An 18,028-nucleotide genomic window follows, 5' to 3' on the forward strand; every position below is an offset into this window, starting at 1 on the left:
CACTTACCATGTGCCGGGAACTGTACTAAGCTCTGGGGTAGGTTCAAGATGATAAGACTGCACACAGTCTCAATCTCCGTTTTACAGATGAGGGAACTGAAGTCCAGAAAAGCGAAGCTACTCGCTCGCAGTCACCCAACAGACTTGCGGGATTAGACCCAGGTCCTTCCTGCCCACGGTCGGATCGAGTAAGTGCTCACAGTAAGTGCTCAATAAATGCTATTTAATGAATGAATAAATCGAGTTAACCGCCTGTGGATGGCAGAGGGCAACGGGAACGGGGTGACCGGCTTCTTCCCGAAGGGACCGTCAGACTGGCCGGAGGTGCGATTCGAGGCCTTCGACACTGTCTACTCGGCCACGTTCCTGGGCAGCGGTGCCTTTCTCCTCACCCTTCGCGCTGACCACCGTCTTCACACGCCCATGTACTTCTTCCTCGTCAACATTTCATTGCTGGACGTCTCCCGCTTAACGGCCACGGTGCCCAAGATGTTGCAGGACCTCGCCACCAGAGACCGGCGATCTCATTGGCCAGGTGCACCTTTCAGATCTATTTCCTGGTGTCCCCGGAGCGGATGGATGTCTTCCTCCTGGAAGTCACGGCCTCTAAGCATCGCTTGGCCATCCTCCTCCCTCTCCGCTACAGTGTTCTCATGGACGGGGATGTGTGCGCTTCGCTGGCAGCAGGGGCCTGGTCGGCCTGCTTCCTCATCTCACCCCTGCACGTGCCCTTCGCCTTTACGCTGACCGTCTGCGGCTCCAACCAGGTGGACCAGTACTACTGAGACGTCCCTCCGGTGACGGGTCTGTCCCGCTCTGTCGGTGGTCGGGATCGGCGCCTTCTCCATCACTTTAGGGTCCTATGTCCTCATCGTAGCCGCTATTTTGAAGAGTCGCTCGGCCGAGGGGAAGCGCCGAGCCTGGTTCACCTGCACCTCCTGCCTGCTGGCCGTTGGCCACTTCTACGGCCCCGCCATCTTTAGCTACATCCGGCCGTCTTCCGGTCACTCTTATGGAAGTGACGGGCTCATGGCATGCTTTATGGCGTTCTCAACCCCCTCGTCGACAGCCTGAGGAACGAGGAAGTCAGGGGAGCTATGAACTGGCCTCCCCCGGGAGCCGGTGCGCTGGACTGAGTGCTTGGTAAAACACAACAGGAGACAAATTCCCTGTCCAAGGGAAGCTTACACTCCTCGGAAGTAGCGCGGCCTAGTGGGAAGCTCATGGAGCTGGGCGTCAGAGGACTTCATTCATTCAGTCAATTTTATTTATTAAGCGCTTTCTTTTCATTCCTTCATCCATTCAATTGTAGTTATTGAGTGCTTACTGTATGCAGAGCATTGTGTGCAGAGTACTGTACTAAGCACTTGGGAGAGTACAATATCAAAATAAGCAGACCTTTTCCCCACGCACAATGAGCTCGCAGTGGGTTCTGATCCTGGCTCTGCCACCTACGTGCTGTGTGACCTTGGGCAAGTCACTTCACGTCTCTAGACTGAAGTTCTAGAGTGCGGCTCTACACTGTAAGCTCACTGTGGGCAAAGAACGTGTCTGTTTATCGTTACATCGTACTCTCCCAAACACTTAGTTCAGTGTTCTACACACGATAAGCGCTCAATAAATACGACTGAATGAATTAAATGAACTCTCTATGTCTCAGTTCCTTCATCTGCAAAATGAGGGTGCAATACCTGTTCTCCCTCCTACTTGTACTGTTAGTCCCATGTGGGACCTGATCATCTTGTGTCTACCCCAGTGTTTAGTACAGTGCTTGGCATATAGTAAGCGCTTTAACAAGTACTCTAATCAGTGAAACAGACCAAAAGGGGCTCACAGCTGTTGGACCCAGAATAAATGATTAAACGGCCACTTAATCTATGATTTATTTAATGTCTGTCTTCCCCTGTTGTCTGTAAGCTTATTGTACTCTCCGAGGTGCTTAGTACAATGCTCTGTAAGGTCAGTGTTCAGTAAATATGACTGCTTGCTTGCTCAACTATCACCTCTACGCTGATGACACCCAGATCTACATCTCTGCCCCTGCTCTCTCCCCCTCCCTCCAGGCTCGCATCACCTCCTGCCTTCAGGATATCTCCATCTGGATGTCTGCTCGCCACCTAAAATTCAACATGTCCATGACTGAACTCCTTGTCTTACCTCCCAAACCCTGCCCTCTCCCTGACTTTATCATTACTGTTGACAGCACTACCATCCTTCCCGTCTCACAAGCCTGCAACCTTGGTGCCATCCTCGACTCCGCTCTCTCATTGATCCCTCACATCCAAGCTGTCACCGAAATCTGCCGGTCTCAGCTCCACAACGTTGCTAAGATCCGCCCTTTCCTCTCCATCCAAACCGCTACCCTGCTCGTTCAAGCTCTCATCCTATCCCGTCTGGACTACTGTATCAGCCTCCTCTCTGATCTTCCATCCTCGTGTCTCTCCCCACTTCAATCCATACTTCATGCCGCTGCCCGGATTGTCTTTGTCCAGAAACGCTCTGGGCATGTTACTACCCTCCTCAAAAATCTCCAGTGGCTACCAATCAATCTGCGCATCAGGCAGAAACTCCTCACCCTCAGCTTCAAGGCTTTCCATCACCTCGCCACCTCCTACCTCACCTCCCTTCTCTCCTTCTACAGCGCAGCCCGCACCCTCCGCTCCTCCACCGCTCATCTCCTCATCGTACCTCGTTCTCGCCTGTCCCGCCATCGACCCCCCCGGCCCACGTCATCCCTCGGGCCTGGAATGCCCTCCCTCTGCCCATCCGCCAAGCTAGCTCTCTTCCTCCCTTCAAGGCCCTACTGAGAGCTCACCTCCTCCAGGACGCCTTCCAAGACTGAGCCCCTTCCTTCCTCTCCCCCTCGTCCCCCTCTCCATCCCCCCATCTTACCTCCTTCCCTTCCCCACAGCACCTGTATATATGTATATATGTTTGTACATATTTATTACTCTATTTATTTATTTATTTATTTTACTTGTACATATCTATTTTATTTATTTTATTTTGTTAATATGTTTGCTTTTGTTCTCTGTCTCCCCCTTCTAGACTTTGAGCCCACTGTTGGGTAGGGACTGTCTTTATATGTTGCCAACTTGTACTTCCCAAGCGCTTAGTACAGTGCTGTGCACACAGTAAGCGCTCAGTATATACTATTGATTGATTGATTGATTGACAAGTGGCAGAGCCGGGATTAGAACCCACGACCTCTGACTCCCAAGCCTGGGCTCATTCCACTAAGCCACGGCTAGGTCCCCTCCATAGGTATGTGCTTATATGTCTGCATATGTGTTCATGTATATGTGTGAGTGTAGTCACGTGCATTTGTGAGTGTGCATGCATATATAGGTACATATGCACATACATGTATGCCCATATACGTGTGGGGGTATATTTGCATGTACGCATATATGTGCTTATATATCTGTGCATATACACATGTGCACATATTTATTCAATCATATTTTATTCAATTATATTTCATTCAGTAATATTTACTGAGCGCTTACTGTGTGGAGAGCACTGCACTAAGCGCTTGGGAGAGGACAATTCAGCAACAGAGCAACAGAGATGGTAAATAATAATAATAATAATAATGATAATGTTGGTATTTCTTAAGCACTTACTATGTGCCAGGCACTGTTTTAAGCGCTGGGGTAGATACAAGGTAATCAGGTTGTCCCATGTGGAGCTCACAGTCTTCATCCCCATTTACAGATGAGATTACTGAGGCACAGAGAAGTTAAGTGACTTGCCCAAGGTCACACAGCAAACAGGTGACAGAGGTGGGATTAGAACGCACGACCTCTGACTCCCAAGTCGGGGCTCTTTCCACTAAGCCATGACAATCCCTACCCAACAATAAGCTCACAGTCTTGAAGGGGAGGAGACAGACATCAAAACAAATAAGCAGGCATCAATAGCATCAATATAAATAAACAGAATTAAAGATATATACATATGTATATAATGTATATAATGTATGCAGATGTGTGCATGTGGATGTGTGTATAAGTCACTTTACTTCTTTGTACTTCAGTTCCCTCATCTGTAAAATGGGGATTAAAACTGTGAACCCCATGTGGGACAATCTGATTACCTGGTATCTACCCCAGCTCTTAGAACAGTGCTTGGCACGTAGTAAGTGCTTAACAAATACCCTCATCATTATCATCATATTATTATTATCACTTTTACATATGTATGGCTGTAAACATGCATATGCATATATGTACACCACAACCATGTATGTGTGTGTGTGTGAGTATGGGGTTATGCACGTATGGATATAAATGTAAATTATTTCTATGTGTGTGTGCCTTTTCAATAACGTCGTCTGTAGCATTTTAACGAAGCCTCGAGGCCTAGACGAGAATCCAACTAGTCAGGCGAGGAAAAGTGTCCGAAGAGACTTAGTCTGGGAGCTGAGATCCGGGAAGACTTTGCTCCAATCAGGAATGAAGCTGGCTGATTTCTCCAGCCGACTCCATCCTCGGCCTCTTCTCTGCTGGGACCGTGCATGAGGTCACTCCTAGGACACAGCGGAGACGGGGGGAGAGGGTGTCCGCATCCTCCACCCCCTCCTCAGCACTCCCGGGGACCCTTCCTCCCTCCTTCCATCCCAGCAGCCCAAGAGCCACCGGAAGCATATCTGTTGCTCTGAAACTTGGCTCTCCGAGACTAAAACGAGCTCGTTGGAAATTAGCAACCAAGCGTTGTCCATTGAAAGGAGTCTCCCGTGGACTCGTTAAAAGTGCAACTCGTGGAGCGCTTCAAAACGTTATTGATAGGATGCAAGAGGGTGGAATTCCTAACGAGGTCTCAAGGGCCTACCAGCTAGACGGAGCATTCGGCAGAGGCTGCCCGGGTCTGAGAGAAATGAAAAAAAGAGACGGCAGCTGCCGGAAAAGTTTAGCCCCGCTTCCTAGAGGAAAATCAAGTCAGACGGAGACCCGGTTCTCATGCAGTGAGGAGGGAGAGGCGAGGGAAAATGAACGCCAGATGTGAAAGAATGCTGGACTTTATCTTGATTCCTTCTCGGGCCTGCTTCTCGCCTGTCCCTCCAAATTTCTCAGATTGCTGGACCCTGTCGGCACCCCCCGGCCAGCAGGAGAGAGTTTTTCTCCTACAGTTGATCCCCCCCACCTCACACCCCCGATGGAAAGGTGGAGAAGGAGCATTAGAAGCTGTGTTGCCTAGTGGCTAGAACCCGGGCCTGAGACTCGGAAGGACCTGGGTTGTAATTCTGCCTCCTCCTCTTGTCTGTTGTGTGATCTTGGGCAAGTCACATATCTGTGTCTCAGTCCCCTCATCTGTAAAATGGGGATTAAGACCAGGCCCAACCTTATTAGCCTGTATCTACCTCAGTCCCTAGTACAGTACCTGGTACATAGTAAGTGCTTAAAAGTGACTACCAACTCTGTTATGCTATACTTTCCCAAATGCTTAGTCCAGTGCTCTGCACACAGTAAGCACTCAATAAATTCTGACGATTGATTGTCAGACTGCCTGATTGTTATTATTATCCTTTGTGATATTGACTTATGTCACTTTACAAATCCTAGCCTAGTCCAGGACTGAAAGACATGAGATAGGGGTTCGAGAACTGGCACTACTACTTTGGGCTATGTGACCAATCTCCCTTGGCATTTCTGTACTCGTTGATGTGCCCCTTCGGCTATACCAATCAATAAATAAATCATATTTATTGAGCACTTCTTGTGTGCAGAGTACTGTGCTAAACGCTTGGGAGAGTAGAGTATAATAAAGTTAGCAGATATATTCCCTGCCCACAACGAGCTTACAGTCTAGAGGGGTTCACATGGCAGACAAGGGGTCGAGCTGGGAATCAAACCATGTCCTTCTGACTCCCAACCTTGCACTCTATTCATTAGGCCAAGCTGCTTCCAGAGATTAGAACAGTGCTCGGTACATAATAAGTGCCTAACAAATACTATAATTATGATTTTCACTGGAGCAGTCAATATTCACTTCGGACCTACAATGAGCTCAGTGTTGTAGCCTTGGTATGCTTTACTCACACCCTCCTTCTCATGGACAGGGATTCTTAGGATCGGTCACTCCGTCAATCAATCAATAAATCAATGACGAGTAGTGTTTATTGAGACTGCCTTTTGAGTTCTAAGCACTGCACTAAATACTTGGGAGAGTAAACAGAAACAGGACCCAGGATCAAGGAATCAATGGCAGTTATTGAGCACCTACTACATACAGAGGATTGTGCTACTACTACTACTACTACTAATTATGGTATTTGTTTAGTGCTTACTATTTGCCAAGCACTGTTCTAAGCGCTGGGGTATACAAGGCAATCAGGTCGAACACAGTCTCTGTCCCACATGGGGCTCACAGGCTCAATCTCCATTTTATTCATTCATTCAATCACATTTATTGAGCATTCACTGTGTGCAGAGCATTGTACTAAGTGCTCAGGAAAGTACAATTCGGCAACAGAGACAATCCCTGCTCAACAACGGGCTCACAGTCTAGTAGGAGGAGACAGAAAACAAAACAAAACAAGTAGACAAGCATCAACAGCATTTTACAGATGTGGTAATCGAGACACAGAGAAGTACAAGACATAGACACAGTGAGACACGCTGAGAAGCAGCGTGGCTCAGTGGAAAAAGCACAGGCTTTGGAGTCAGAGGTCATGGGTTCAAGTCCCGGCTCCGCCACTTGTCAGGTGTGTGACTTTTGGCACATCACTTAACTTCTCTGTGCTTCAGTGACGTCATCTGTAAAATGAGGATAAAGACTCTGAGAACACCGTGGGACAACCTGCTCACCTTGTAATCTCTCCAGCGCTTAGAACAGTGCTTTACACATACTAAGCGCTTAATAAATGCCATCAGTATTATTATTATTCTCTGTGCCTCAGTTACCTCATCTATAAAATGGGGATGAAGACTATGAGCCCCCCGTGGGACAACTTGATCACCTGGTAACCTCCCCTGCGCTTAGAATAGTGCTTTGTACAAAGTAAGTACTTAGCAAATGCCATCATCATAATTAATAAATGCCATCATTATTATTATTAAAGTGACTTGCCATAGGTCACACAGAACACAAGTGGAAGAGTCGGGATTCGAACCCACGACCTAAAACTCCCAAACCTATGCCCTTGCCACTAGGCCATACTCAGCACTTGGGAAGGTATAATACAGGTAGAAAAACTGGCCCTCTTTTACCTCAACTCCCCCTCCCCTCCCCATCTCCCCATCTCGTTCCCTTGGCTCTACCTTACCTCCCCACCCCACAGCACTTGTGTACATATGTACATATTTATAATTCTATTTATTTACATTAATGCTTGTTTACTTGTTTTGATGTGTATAGATCTGTAATTCTATTTATTCACATTGATACTATTGATGCCTGTTTACTTGTTTTGATGTCTTTCTCCCCACTTCTAGACAGTAAACCCGGTGTGGGCAGGGATTGTCTTCATTGCTGAACCGTACTTTCCAAGCACTTAGTTCAGTGCTCTACACACAGTAAGCACTCAATAAATACGATTGGATGAATGAATGAAAGGTCCTTACTCTCAAGAAGCTTACACTTTAATAGGATGAGCATTTACTGTGTCCAGAGCACTCTACCGTGAACCTGGGAGAATAGAATAGAGGTAGAAAATCTAATCCCTGACCTTAGACTCTAGTAGTATTAATTGAACACCTACTGGGTACAGAGCACTATACTGAGCATTTGGGAGAGTAGAATAGAGGTAGAAAATGTGATCCTTATTTTCAAGGAACTTTCACTCTAACGGGGATGGCAGACATGCAGTGAGTAGTGGGAAGCAGTGTGGACTAGTGGAAAGAGCTAGGGCTTGGGAGTCAGAGGACCTGGGTTCTAATCCCGGCACTGCCATTTGTCTTTCATGTGACCTTGGGAAAGTAGATTCTCTTCTCTGGGCACCAGTTACCTTATATTTACCCCTGTGCTTAGAACAGTGCTTGGCACTTAGTAAGTGCTTAACAAATACCATTATTATTACTATTGTGGGACAGCGACTGTGTCCAACTTGATGAGCTTGTATCCACCCCAGCGCTTAGAACAGTGCTCAACCCATATTAAGCACTTTACAGTGAAGGAATACTGCAATTCATTAATTTTCAAGCACGAGGAAGAGATGGCTAAATTAGTTACGTATGGAAATGGCGATGTTCAAAAGGAATACAGGAGAAATGGGTGCAAACTTGATGAGGTTCTCACATAGGGTACAAATATACAAATTCGTTTGCCATCGGAAATGGAAATTATCCCTTACACTCTTCAGGCCCTCCAGCTGAGTGAACAGGAAGTGATTTTGGAGCACCTCCAGAAGGGTGGCTGAGAAAGGGGTAGATGACCTGAGGAAGGCAAAATCTCTGCCCTCAATGGGCTGATAGTCTTGTTGAGGTGAGGTGGATGACCTAAGCAGTTTAGCTTAGAGAAAAGAGCCCGGGCTTGGTGGGGTCAGAGGTAGTGGGCTCTAATACGGGCTCCACCACTTTTTAGCTGTGGGAATTTGGGCAGGCCACTTAATTTCTCTGTGCCTCAGCTACCTCGCCTGTAAAATGGGGATTAAGACTGTGAGCCCCACGTGGGACAACCTGTTGACCTTGTATCTACCCCAGACCTTTAAACAGGGCTTGGCACATAGTAAGCGCTTAATAAATACAATAACTGTAGAGATGCAGCGTGGCTTAGTGGAAAGAGCATAGGCTTGGGGGTCAGACTTCGTAGGTTCTAATCCCGTTTATCATCTTTGTGACTTTGGGCCAGTCACTTAACGTCTCTGTGCCTCAATTCCCTCATCTGTAAATTAATCCGGGATTAAGACAATGAGCCCCACGTGGGACAAACAGATTTCCTTGTATCTACCCCAGTGCTAAGAACAGTGCCTGGCACATAGTAAGAGCTTAAGATATAACATTATCATTATTATTATAATGGTCAGCGTGTAGCTCCATCCTCTTCCAGGGACTACAAGGGATTAAGATGGGAAAATGTTTAGTTGTCCTTTATGCTCCTCCATGAAGCAGTGTGGTCTAGTGGATAGAGCACAGGCCCACGGTCTAATCCTGTTTCTGCTACTAACTGCTGTGCGACCTTGGGCAAGTCACTTGAATTATCTGAGCCTCTGTGATCTCATATGTAACATAGAGATTAAGACTGTGAGACCACGTGGTACAGGGACTGTGTCTAACCGATTTGCTTGTATCCACCACAGCGCTTGTACAGTGCCTAGCACATAGGAAGTGCTTAACAAACACCACGATTATTAGTATTATTATTCACTAGGCTTCAGTAACCTCATTTGTAACAGGGGGATTGAGACTGTGAGCACCAAGTGGAACAGAGAATTTGTATCCACCCTGGCGCTTATTACCGTGTCTGGCACGTAGCAAGCGCCTAAACACTACCATCATCATTATTATCATTATTATTATTATTACTGGAGGAGGCCGTGGAGGAGAGAATCTTGCTCCCCATTGGTGAGAGAAGCAGAGTAACAGTGAGGCTTAGTGGATAGAGCCCAGACCTGAGAGTCAGAAGGATGTGGGTTTCAATCCTAACTCTCACGCATGTCAGCTGTGTGATCCTGGCCAAGTCCCTTCACTTCTCTGGGCCTCAGTTCTCTATCTGTAAAATGGGTATTAAGAGCATAAGCCCCACGTGGGACATAGACCGTGTCCAACCTGATCAACTTGTATCTATTCCGGAATTTTGAACAGCGCTAAGCATCCAGTAAGCTCTCAGTGAGTACCATAATAGTAATAATAATCATTATTATTATTATTGGCACTTCATGGAAGAGAAGACCTTCCGGATTCCAGGCTGGATCTCTCTGTTACAGAGGCTGTAGACCGCCACCAATTTTTCCCTGTCCAAGGAGTAGGAAGAAGAGGGCTGGATGTTGGTGTAGATGAGGGAGGAGTAGTAGAGGGAGACCATTAAGAGGTGAGAGGATCACGTGGAGAAGGACTTCCTTTTGCCCTTGGCCATCCTGATACGGAGGATGGCGGCCACTATCAAGCTGTAGGAGAGGCAGGTCATCAGGAAGTCCCCCATGGCCAGGATGATGTCGACCACGAAGACCATCACCTCGTTAGCCCGAACGGAGTTGCAGGAGTGGGCCAGGAGGGGAGGGGGGGAATCTCTCAGAAGAATTAGTCAATGGCTTTCGGCCCTCAGAAGGACAGCCGGAGGATGAGACCTGTGTGCACCCAGGCACTGGTGACTGTGATGAGGAGGACAGTGTCGAAGAGGGCGGAACACATGCGCCAGCTCATGATGGCAGTGTAGCAGAGAGAGAAGCAGATTACCTCGTAGTGGTCGTAGGCCACGGCAGTGAAGACGACCATCTCGGCACCCAGGGAGCAGGTGAAGAAGAAGAGCTGGGCCACACAGCCGCCGTAGTTGATGGTCTTCCGGCGACCCAGCGTGGTCTCCAACATCTTGCGGATGATGGAAGAAGTGTACACAACGTCCACCAGGGCAAGACGTCAGCGGCAGGACATACATAGGCGTGTACAGGGCCGCACTGAGAGAGACCGCGGCCACTAGGTAGACACATAAGAAGACGGTGAAGAGGAGCTGTATCTCGGGGCGGTTCGACAGGCCTAGGATGACGAACCTGGACACGGTGCTGTGGTTCATCAGACCTGGGGGGCGGGGGAGGACCGGGAGGGGTTCGGTGAAGGGGAGAGGGAGAGCTGGCCGTAGAATGAAGCAAGGGAGCTGGCAGGGAGGTAAGTGGGAGAGCTGGTGGGAAAGGGGAAAGGGAGAGTCAGTGGCTGAAGTGAAAGGGAGAGATGATGGAGAAGGGCAGAGCTGAGGGGGAGGAAGGAGGCCGAGCTGGTGGGGAAGGGGAGAAGGAGAGCTCGTGGTCCAGGTCAAAGGAAGAGCTGTTGTCTGCTTGTTCGGTCTTCAGCGTCGTTCCTGGCTCTGGGAACAGGCCCTGGACGATGTTCACTTGCGATTAGTGAGAGAAACTGAGGAAAAAATAAAAGTATTTTACTACTACTATTACTAGTACTACTGTTTGTTAAGCGATTACTATGTGGCAATAACTGCTCTAAGCGCTGCGGTAGGTAGGAGGTAATCAGCTTGTCCTAGGTGGGGCTCACAATCTTAATCCTCATTTCACAGATGAGGGACCTGATGCACAGAGAAGTGAAGTGGCTTGCCCAGGTCATACAGCAGACAAGTTCAGGAGTCGGGATTAGAACCCATGTCCTCTGACTTCCAGGCCCGGGCTCTACCCACTAAGTCTTCTTGTTCTTGTTCTTCTTGTTCTTGTTCTTCTTGTTCTTGTTTTTCTTGTTCTTGTTCTTGTTCTTCTTCTCGTTCTTCTTCTCGTTCTTCTTCTCGTTCTTCTTCTTCTTCTTCTTCTTCTTCTTCTTCTTCTTCTTCTTCTTCTTCTTCTTCTTCTTCTTCTTCTCCCCTCTCTCTCTCAGGCCCTTAGTACAATGCTGCACCCACAGTAAGTGCTTAATAAATACTATTGATGCTGATGATGGTATGGTAATTACGGTATTTTTTATGCACATACTATGTGCTAAGACCTGTACTGAGCACTGGGGGAGATAGAAGATAATCAGGTCTGGAAAGGATATGGCCTCAGGTTTCCTTTATAGTAAGAATGATTGTGGTATTTGTTAAACGTTCACTTTGCCAAACAGCCTGGGAGTCAGAAAGACTATGGTTCTAATCCTGGATCCTTCACTTGTCTGCTGTGTGACCTTGGGCAAATCATTTCACTTCTCTGCACCTCAGTTGCCTCATCTATGAAATGAGCCCAATGCAGTACATGAATATTTTCCAACCTGATTACCTTCTATCTACCCCAGTGCTTAGAACAGTGCCTGGCACTTAGTAAGCATTTAACAAATACCATTTAAAAAAAATATAAGAAAATCAAGCCAGACAGAGTTCATGTCCTACACTGGGCTCAGAAGAGAGAGAAAGAGCAGGGCTTTTATCTGCTTTTATCCCCATTTACAGGTGAGGACACCGAGGCTCAGAGAAGTTAAGTGACGTGCCCGAGATCACGCAGAGCTAGCGGAGCTGAGATTAGAGGTCAGGTTTCATGACTTTATGTCTTGTCTTCTTTCCACTAGGAGACAATTTATTTTAAGCCTTTCAACCTCTCCCCACATGACCATGACTCCGGCTGTCAGGTTTTCTCATCTGTGAAATGGAGATTAGCTTGTATCTATCTCAGGACTTAGCACAGTGCTTGGCACATAGTAAATGCTTAACGAATACCTTTTTAAAAAGCCCCAAAACGCCTTCTATCCCTTCACTTTAGACTAGGAAGCCCCATGTAGATCAGGCACTGTCTGACCTGATTATCCTGCTTCTATTCCAGCGCATAGTACAGTGCTTGGCACATAAGAAGTGCTTAACGAATACCATAATTTTAATAATTATGCCAAATAATAATAAAAACAACAATACTAAAAGTGGGCAATTCTATGAACAGGATAATTCTCTAAACACCAATAGATTTCATACAGACAGAGTCATTCTTCTCATGTTATTTTTTAGGAGCTTACTCTGTGCCAGGCACTGAACTAAGTGCTGGGGTTGATATGAGCTAATCAAGTTGGACACAGTTTCTGTCCCACATGGGGCTCACACTCTTAATCTCCCCATTGCACAAGTGGGGTAACTGAAGTCCAGATAAGTTAAGTGACCTGCCCAAAGTCAGGCAGCAGACAAGTGGTGGAGCTAGGATTAGAACCCAGGTCCTTCTGATTGTTGCTACACGTCCCCAAATCCTCTGATTAACCAATCAATTTATGGTGTATATTGAGAATTTACTGGGTGTAGAGCACTGTGGAAAATGGAGCTACAGAGCTAATTACTCACTTGGATGTAATTCCTCGACGTGTGTGAGTTTGGTGATGAGGAGGGGGGTCGTATCTTCTAATTTTTTCGTGTTCTCCCAAGCACACAATTCTCTGTCCATGATAAATGCTACTGATTGATTACAGCATATCCTGGTGGAAAGAGCTTGAGCTTGGGATTCAGAGGATTAGAGTTATAACCTCAATCCTAGCTCTGTCACGTACCTGCTGCATCACTTTGGGCAAGTTACTTCATTTTTTTGTGCCTCAGTTCCCTCATCTGTAAAATGGGGATTAAGACTGTGAGCCCCACGTGGACAGGGACTGTGTCCGAACTGATTAACTTGAACCTGGTCTGAACTGATTAGCTTGAACCTACCCCAGCTCTTATTACAATGCCTGGCACATAGAAAGCACTTTACAAATACCGCACACACACACACACACACACACACACACACACACACACACACACACACACACACGATTAGACCACCCCCATGCCTTGTTCTAAGATTACATTTTTATCTTGCATCTATTTCAGCAGTTAGCCCCTAATAAGTGCTTCTGCAAAGTAGTCGTTGTTCTATTATATATAGTATATAGCAATTATACACTTTTAACATTTTTAGATTCTACATTATATATTATATTATACATTATAGTTATACATTATTGCACTTTTCTTTTCCAAAGCCTTTTCACGTTGTTCATCCCATCTTTGACCTTACAACATCCTTGTAAACTACGGAGAGGGAGGAATTATCATTCCTATAATGGCCTAGTGGGAAAGCCCCGGGCCTGGGAGTGAGAGGACTGGGTTCTGATTCCAGCTCTGCCTCTTGCCTGCTCTGTGACCTTGGACAAGTCAGTTTACTTCTCTGAGCACCTGCTTCTTCTTTTCCTCTAATATGGGGATTCAATGACTGTCCTCCCTCTGTAGTTCCATGTGGGACAGAGCCTGTGCCCAAACTGATTACCTTGCATCTATCTCAGCGCTTAGTGCAGTGCCTGGCACATAGTAAGAGCATAACAAATACCTTTAAAACCACAAAAAAAACCCCAAGCTACTTACGTGCATTCCTCAGGGTCAGCTATTTTGGGTAGGTGATCTTACCACAGGAGAATAACAGAGAATAAATCAGAGTCTCGGTTTCTTTGGAATCGGCCACAGAGCACACCTGTCAGGGAGATGGCTTCTCACTCATGCTAAAGTAGCCGACTGATGTGTTTGTCGTGGATCAGAAGTTTCCTGAGTACAGAGGCAATGCTTGGGGAAGCCCCTACTGGGGATAGGTCTGTTGCTTCCAAAGTGGGCCTCAGGGGGCAATAAGCAGGTGAGATTACCGGATTCAACCATGGGATTTCCTCAGTTTCTTTTTTGGCTATTGACTTCCTCTGGTTCTCAGTCCCCGGAGTGGAGGACTCTGGGAGAGGCTGAGAGGAGACTAGACCAGAGCGGTGTGATGTGACCATCAGAGTCGTTAATAATAATGGTATTTGTTAAGCACTTCCTACGTGTCAGGCACTGTAATAAGCACTGAGGTGGATAGGAGCAAATTAAGTTGGGCACAGTCCCTGTCCCCTATGGGGCTCACAGTCTCATGACATGCGGGAGAGGGTCGAACTCTCACCAGGATGTGATGTCGGTCTTTTTCTTACTCTTACTCTTACCTCTTGAAGTGGTCAGTCAGTTAGTTGGCCAATTGTATTTATTGAGCACTTGCTGTGTGCAGAGCACTGCATTAAATGCTCGCAATAATACAGTATAACAATAAACAATCACATTTCCTGCTCACAACGAGTTTACAGTCTAGAGAGGAAGACAGATGTTGATATAAATAAATCAATTACAGTGCTGTGGGATTGGGAGGGGGGATGAATGAAGGGAGCAAGTCAGGGTGACGCAGAAGGGAGTGGGAGAAGATGAAAGAAGGGCATAGTCAGGGGAGGCCTCTTGGAGGAGATGGGCCTTCAATAATCAATCAATCAATCAATCGTATTTATTGAGCGCTTACTTTGTGCAGAGCACTGTACTAAGCGCTTGGGAAGTACAAGTTGGCAACATGCAGACAGTCCCTACCCAATAGTGGGCTCACAGTCTAAGAGGGGGAGACAGAGAACAAAACCAAACATACTAACAAAATAAAATAAATAGAATAGATATGTACAAGTAAAATAAATAGAGTAATAAATATGTACAAACATATATGCATATATACAGGTATATACATATATACAGGTATATATGCATATATACATTTATATATATATATATTTATACACACTCATATATTTTTATAATATATAATATTTAAATATATAAATATTAACATATTCATATTATATATCAAACATCAATTTAAATAAATATTAACATAAGTAGTAATATATAAATATTAAATATATAAATACATAAAATATTTAAAATATATAATTTTTTATATATTCGTATATATTCACAAAGCGTTCGTGTGCTTTATGGAGCAGCGCGCATGCGTTGAGTGGCCAGACGGGAAAGGGGAGCGCCCGCGCATGCGCGCAGGGAGCGGACGTCAGGCCCCACCCTCCCGGGGCTCGTGCGCTGAAAGGAGAGGCGCGCATGCGCGGAGCGGCCAGACCGGGAAGGGGAGCGCGCGCGTGCGCGCAGGGAGGGGGCGTTTGGCCCTCACCCTCCCGGCGTTCGTGCGCTGAAAGGAGAGGCGCGCAGGCGAAGAGCGGCCAAGGCTTTGAAGGAGTGGAGAGTCATTTTCTGTTGGATATGAAGAGAAGCAGCATGGCTCAGTGGCAAAAGCCCGGGCTTGGGAGTGAGAGGTCGTGGGTTTTAATCCCGGCTCCCCCACTTGTCTGTTGTGTGACATTGGGCAAATCACTTAACTTCTCTGTGCCTCAGTTAACCTTATTTGTAAAATGGGGATTAGGACCGTGAGCCCCATGTGGGACAACCTGATTACCTTGTAGCTATTCCAGCGCTTAGAACAGTGCTAGGCACATAGTAAGCACTTAATAAATACCATCATTATTATTATATGAAGAGGGAGGGCATTCCAGGCAAGAGGCAGGATGTTGGCAACGAGATATTTATTCATTAATTCATTCATTCAATCGTATTTGTTGAGCACTTACTGTGAGCAGAGCACTGTACTAAGCGTTAGGAAAATACAATTCGGCAACAGAGACAATCCCTACCCAACAACGGACTCACAGTCTAGAACGGGGAGACAGATAACAAAACAAAACAAGTGGACAGGCGTCAGTAGCATCAAAATAGATAAATAGAATTATGGATATATACACATCATTAATAAAACGAATAGAATAATCAATATGTAAAAAAGATGGAGGTCCAGTGAGAAGGTTGGCATTAGAGGAGTGAAGTGTGCCGGTTGGGAGTGTGATGGCAGTAGTAGACATCCCAAGTCCTCAGCCTTCTCTTACTCTTACCTCTAAAAGTGGGGTTCGGCCCCTAGAAACACCCTCCACACCTGTACATAGCATCCAGACCTGTGGGGAGTTTAGGTGCGTTTCTTCGTGTGGTCAATTGATACACCAATCGATAGTACTTATTGGGTGCTTACTGCGTCCAGAGCACTGTACTAAATGTGTGGGAGAGGATAACATAGACGGTAGACATTTTCCCAACCCACAAGGAATAAATTAATTGATCGATCTGTGGTGTTTAGTGAGCATTTACTGTGTGCATAACACTGTACTAAGCACTTGGAAGAGTCCCATACAGCAGAATTGGTAGACACACTCCCTTCCCACATCGAGCTTGCAGTCTAGATGGCAATGTAGCACAGGGGGAGCAGATGGCCTTGCAGTCAATTAAATAATCAATGATATTGAGTTATTACTATGTGCTGAACACTGTTCTATCCTTGGGAGTGTACGATACAATGCAATTAGCAGACCCATTCCTTGTCCCCAATCAGTGACTGAAAGAATCAATGGTATTTATTGAGTGCTTACTATGTGCAGAACTGTGTACTAAGTATTTGGGATAGTACAATACAATAGAATTAGCAGACACGTTTGCTGCCCACAGTCAATCAGTCAATGGTACCTACTGAGCAGCCTGGCTTATTGAAAAGAGCACGGTCTTGGGAGTCAGAGAACGAGAGTTCTAACCCCGGCTCTGCCATTCATTTGCTGTGTGACCTTGGACAAGCCACTTCACTTCTCTGTGCCTCAATTACTTCATTTGTAAAATGGGGATTAAAAATGTGAGCCCCTGTGGGACAGCCTGATTACCCTGTATCTACCCCAGAGCTTAAAAAAGTGCTTAGCACATAGTAAGCGCTTAACAAATATTATTATTATGTTCTTACTATGGGCAGAGTACTCTACTAAGCACTTCTTTTCATTCATTCATCCTTTCATTCAATTGTATTTATTGAGCACTTACTGTGTGCAAAGCACTGTACTAAGTGCTTGGGATAGTATGACATAACATTAAACAGACACATTCTCTTCCCACAGTGAGCTTAAGATCTAGAGGGGTGACAGAAATTAATATGAATAAACAAAAAAATTACAGATATGGACATAAGTGCTTTGGGTCTGGGAGGGGAGATGAATAAAGTAAGACCTGGCAGGTCTTACTCTGTGCCAAGCACTGTGACCATCACGAGGATAATAATAATAATGGTATTTGTTAAGCACTTACTACGTTCTAATCCTTGGGTTAGGTACAAGATAGTCATGTCAGATTCAGTCCCTGTCCCAACGTGGGGCTCATAGTCTTAATCCCCATTTTTCAGATGAGGTGACTAGCGCACAGAGAAGTCAAGCGATTTGCACCAGGAGAAACAGCAGACATTTGGCAGAGTCAGGATTAGAACTCAGGTCCTTCTGGTTCCCAGGCCCGGTCTCTATCGACTAGGCCATGCTGCTTCTCAGTGTGGCCTAGTGGATAGTTCCTGAGCACTTACTGTTGGCAGAGACCTATACTAAGTGGTTTGGAAAGGAGAATTGATGTGGTATATACGATTCCTGCCCTTGAGGTGCTTACAGTCTTCAGCAGACTGTGTGAAGTGCTCAGAAACTGAAACCCAATCTCTGTCCACACTCTACAAAACTGTGGTACTTGTTAAGCACTTACTACATATCAAGCACTGTTCTTAGCGCTGGGGAAAATACAAGATAATCAGGTCAGACATGGT

At 46.1% G+C, this 18,028-nt stretch overlaps 1 protein-coding gene across 1 annotated transcript; it reads left to right on the forward strand.

Annotated features, from left to right (window-relative positions):
• Positions 1-258: 258 nt before the first annotated feature.
• On the forward strand, positions 259-1,074 carry LOC119921904 (olfactory receptor 1044-like). The gene is made up of 3 exons (XM_038741883.1): positions 259-480; positions 549-767; positions 892-1,074. Exons 1-3 carry the CDS (start codon positions 259-261, stop codon positions 1,072-1,074), a joined length of 624 nt encoding a protein of 207 aa, XP_038597811.1.
• The last annotated feature ends 16,954 nt before the right edge of the window (positions 1,075-18,028 follow it).

Source organism: Tachyglossus aculeatus, unplaced genomic scaffold, assembly GCF_015852505.1.
Source record: "Tachyglossus aculeatus isolate mTacAcu1 unplaced genomic scaffold, mTacAcu1.pri SUPER_32, whole genome shotgun sequence".
Taxonomy (NCBI): Eukaryota; Metazoa; Chordata; class Mammalia; order Monotremata; family Tachyglossidae; genus Tachyglossus; species Tachyglossus aculeatus.

Excerpts from the sequence above, each read along its gene's own strand:
- LOC119921904 (XM_038741883.1), top strand. The coding sequence starts at position 259 with ATGGCAGAGGGCAACGGGAACGGGGTGACCGGCTTCTTCCCGAAGGGA. Across the intron at positions 481-548 it reads TCTCCCGCTTAACGGCCACG|ATCTATTTCCTGGTGTCCCC; the intron begins GTGCCCAAGATG and ends TGCACCTTTCAG. Across the intron at positions 768-891 it reads CCGTCTGCGGCTCCAACCAG|AGTCGCTCGGCCGAGGGGAA; the intron begins GTGGACCAGTAC and ends GCTATTTTGAAG.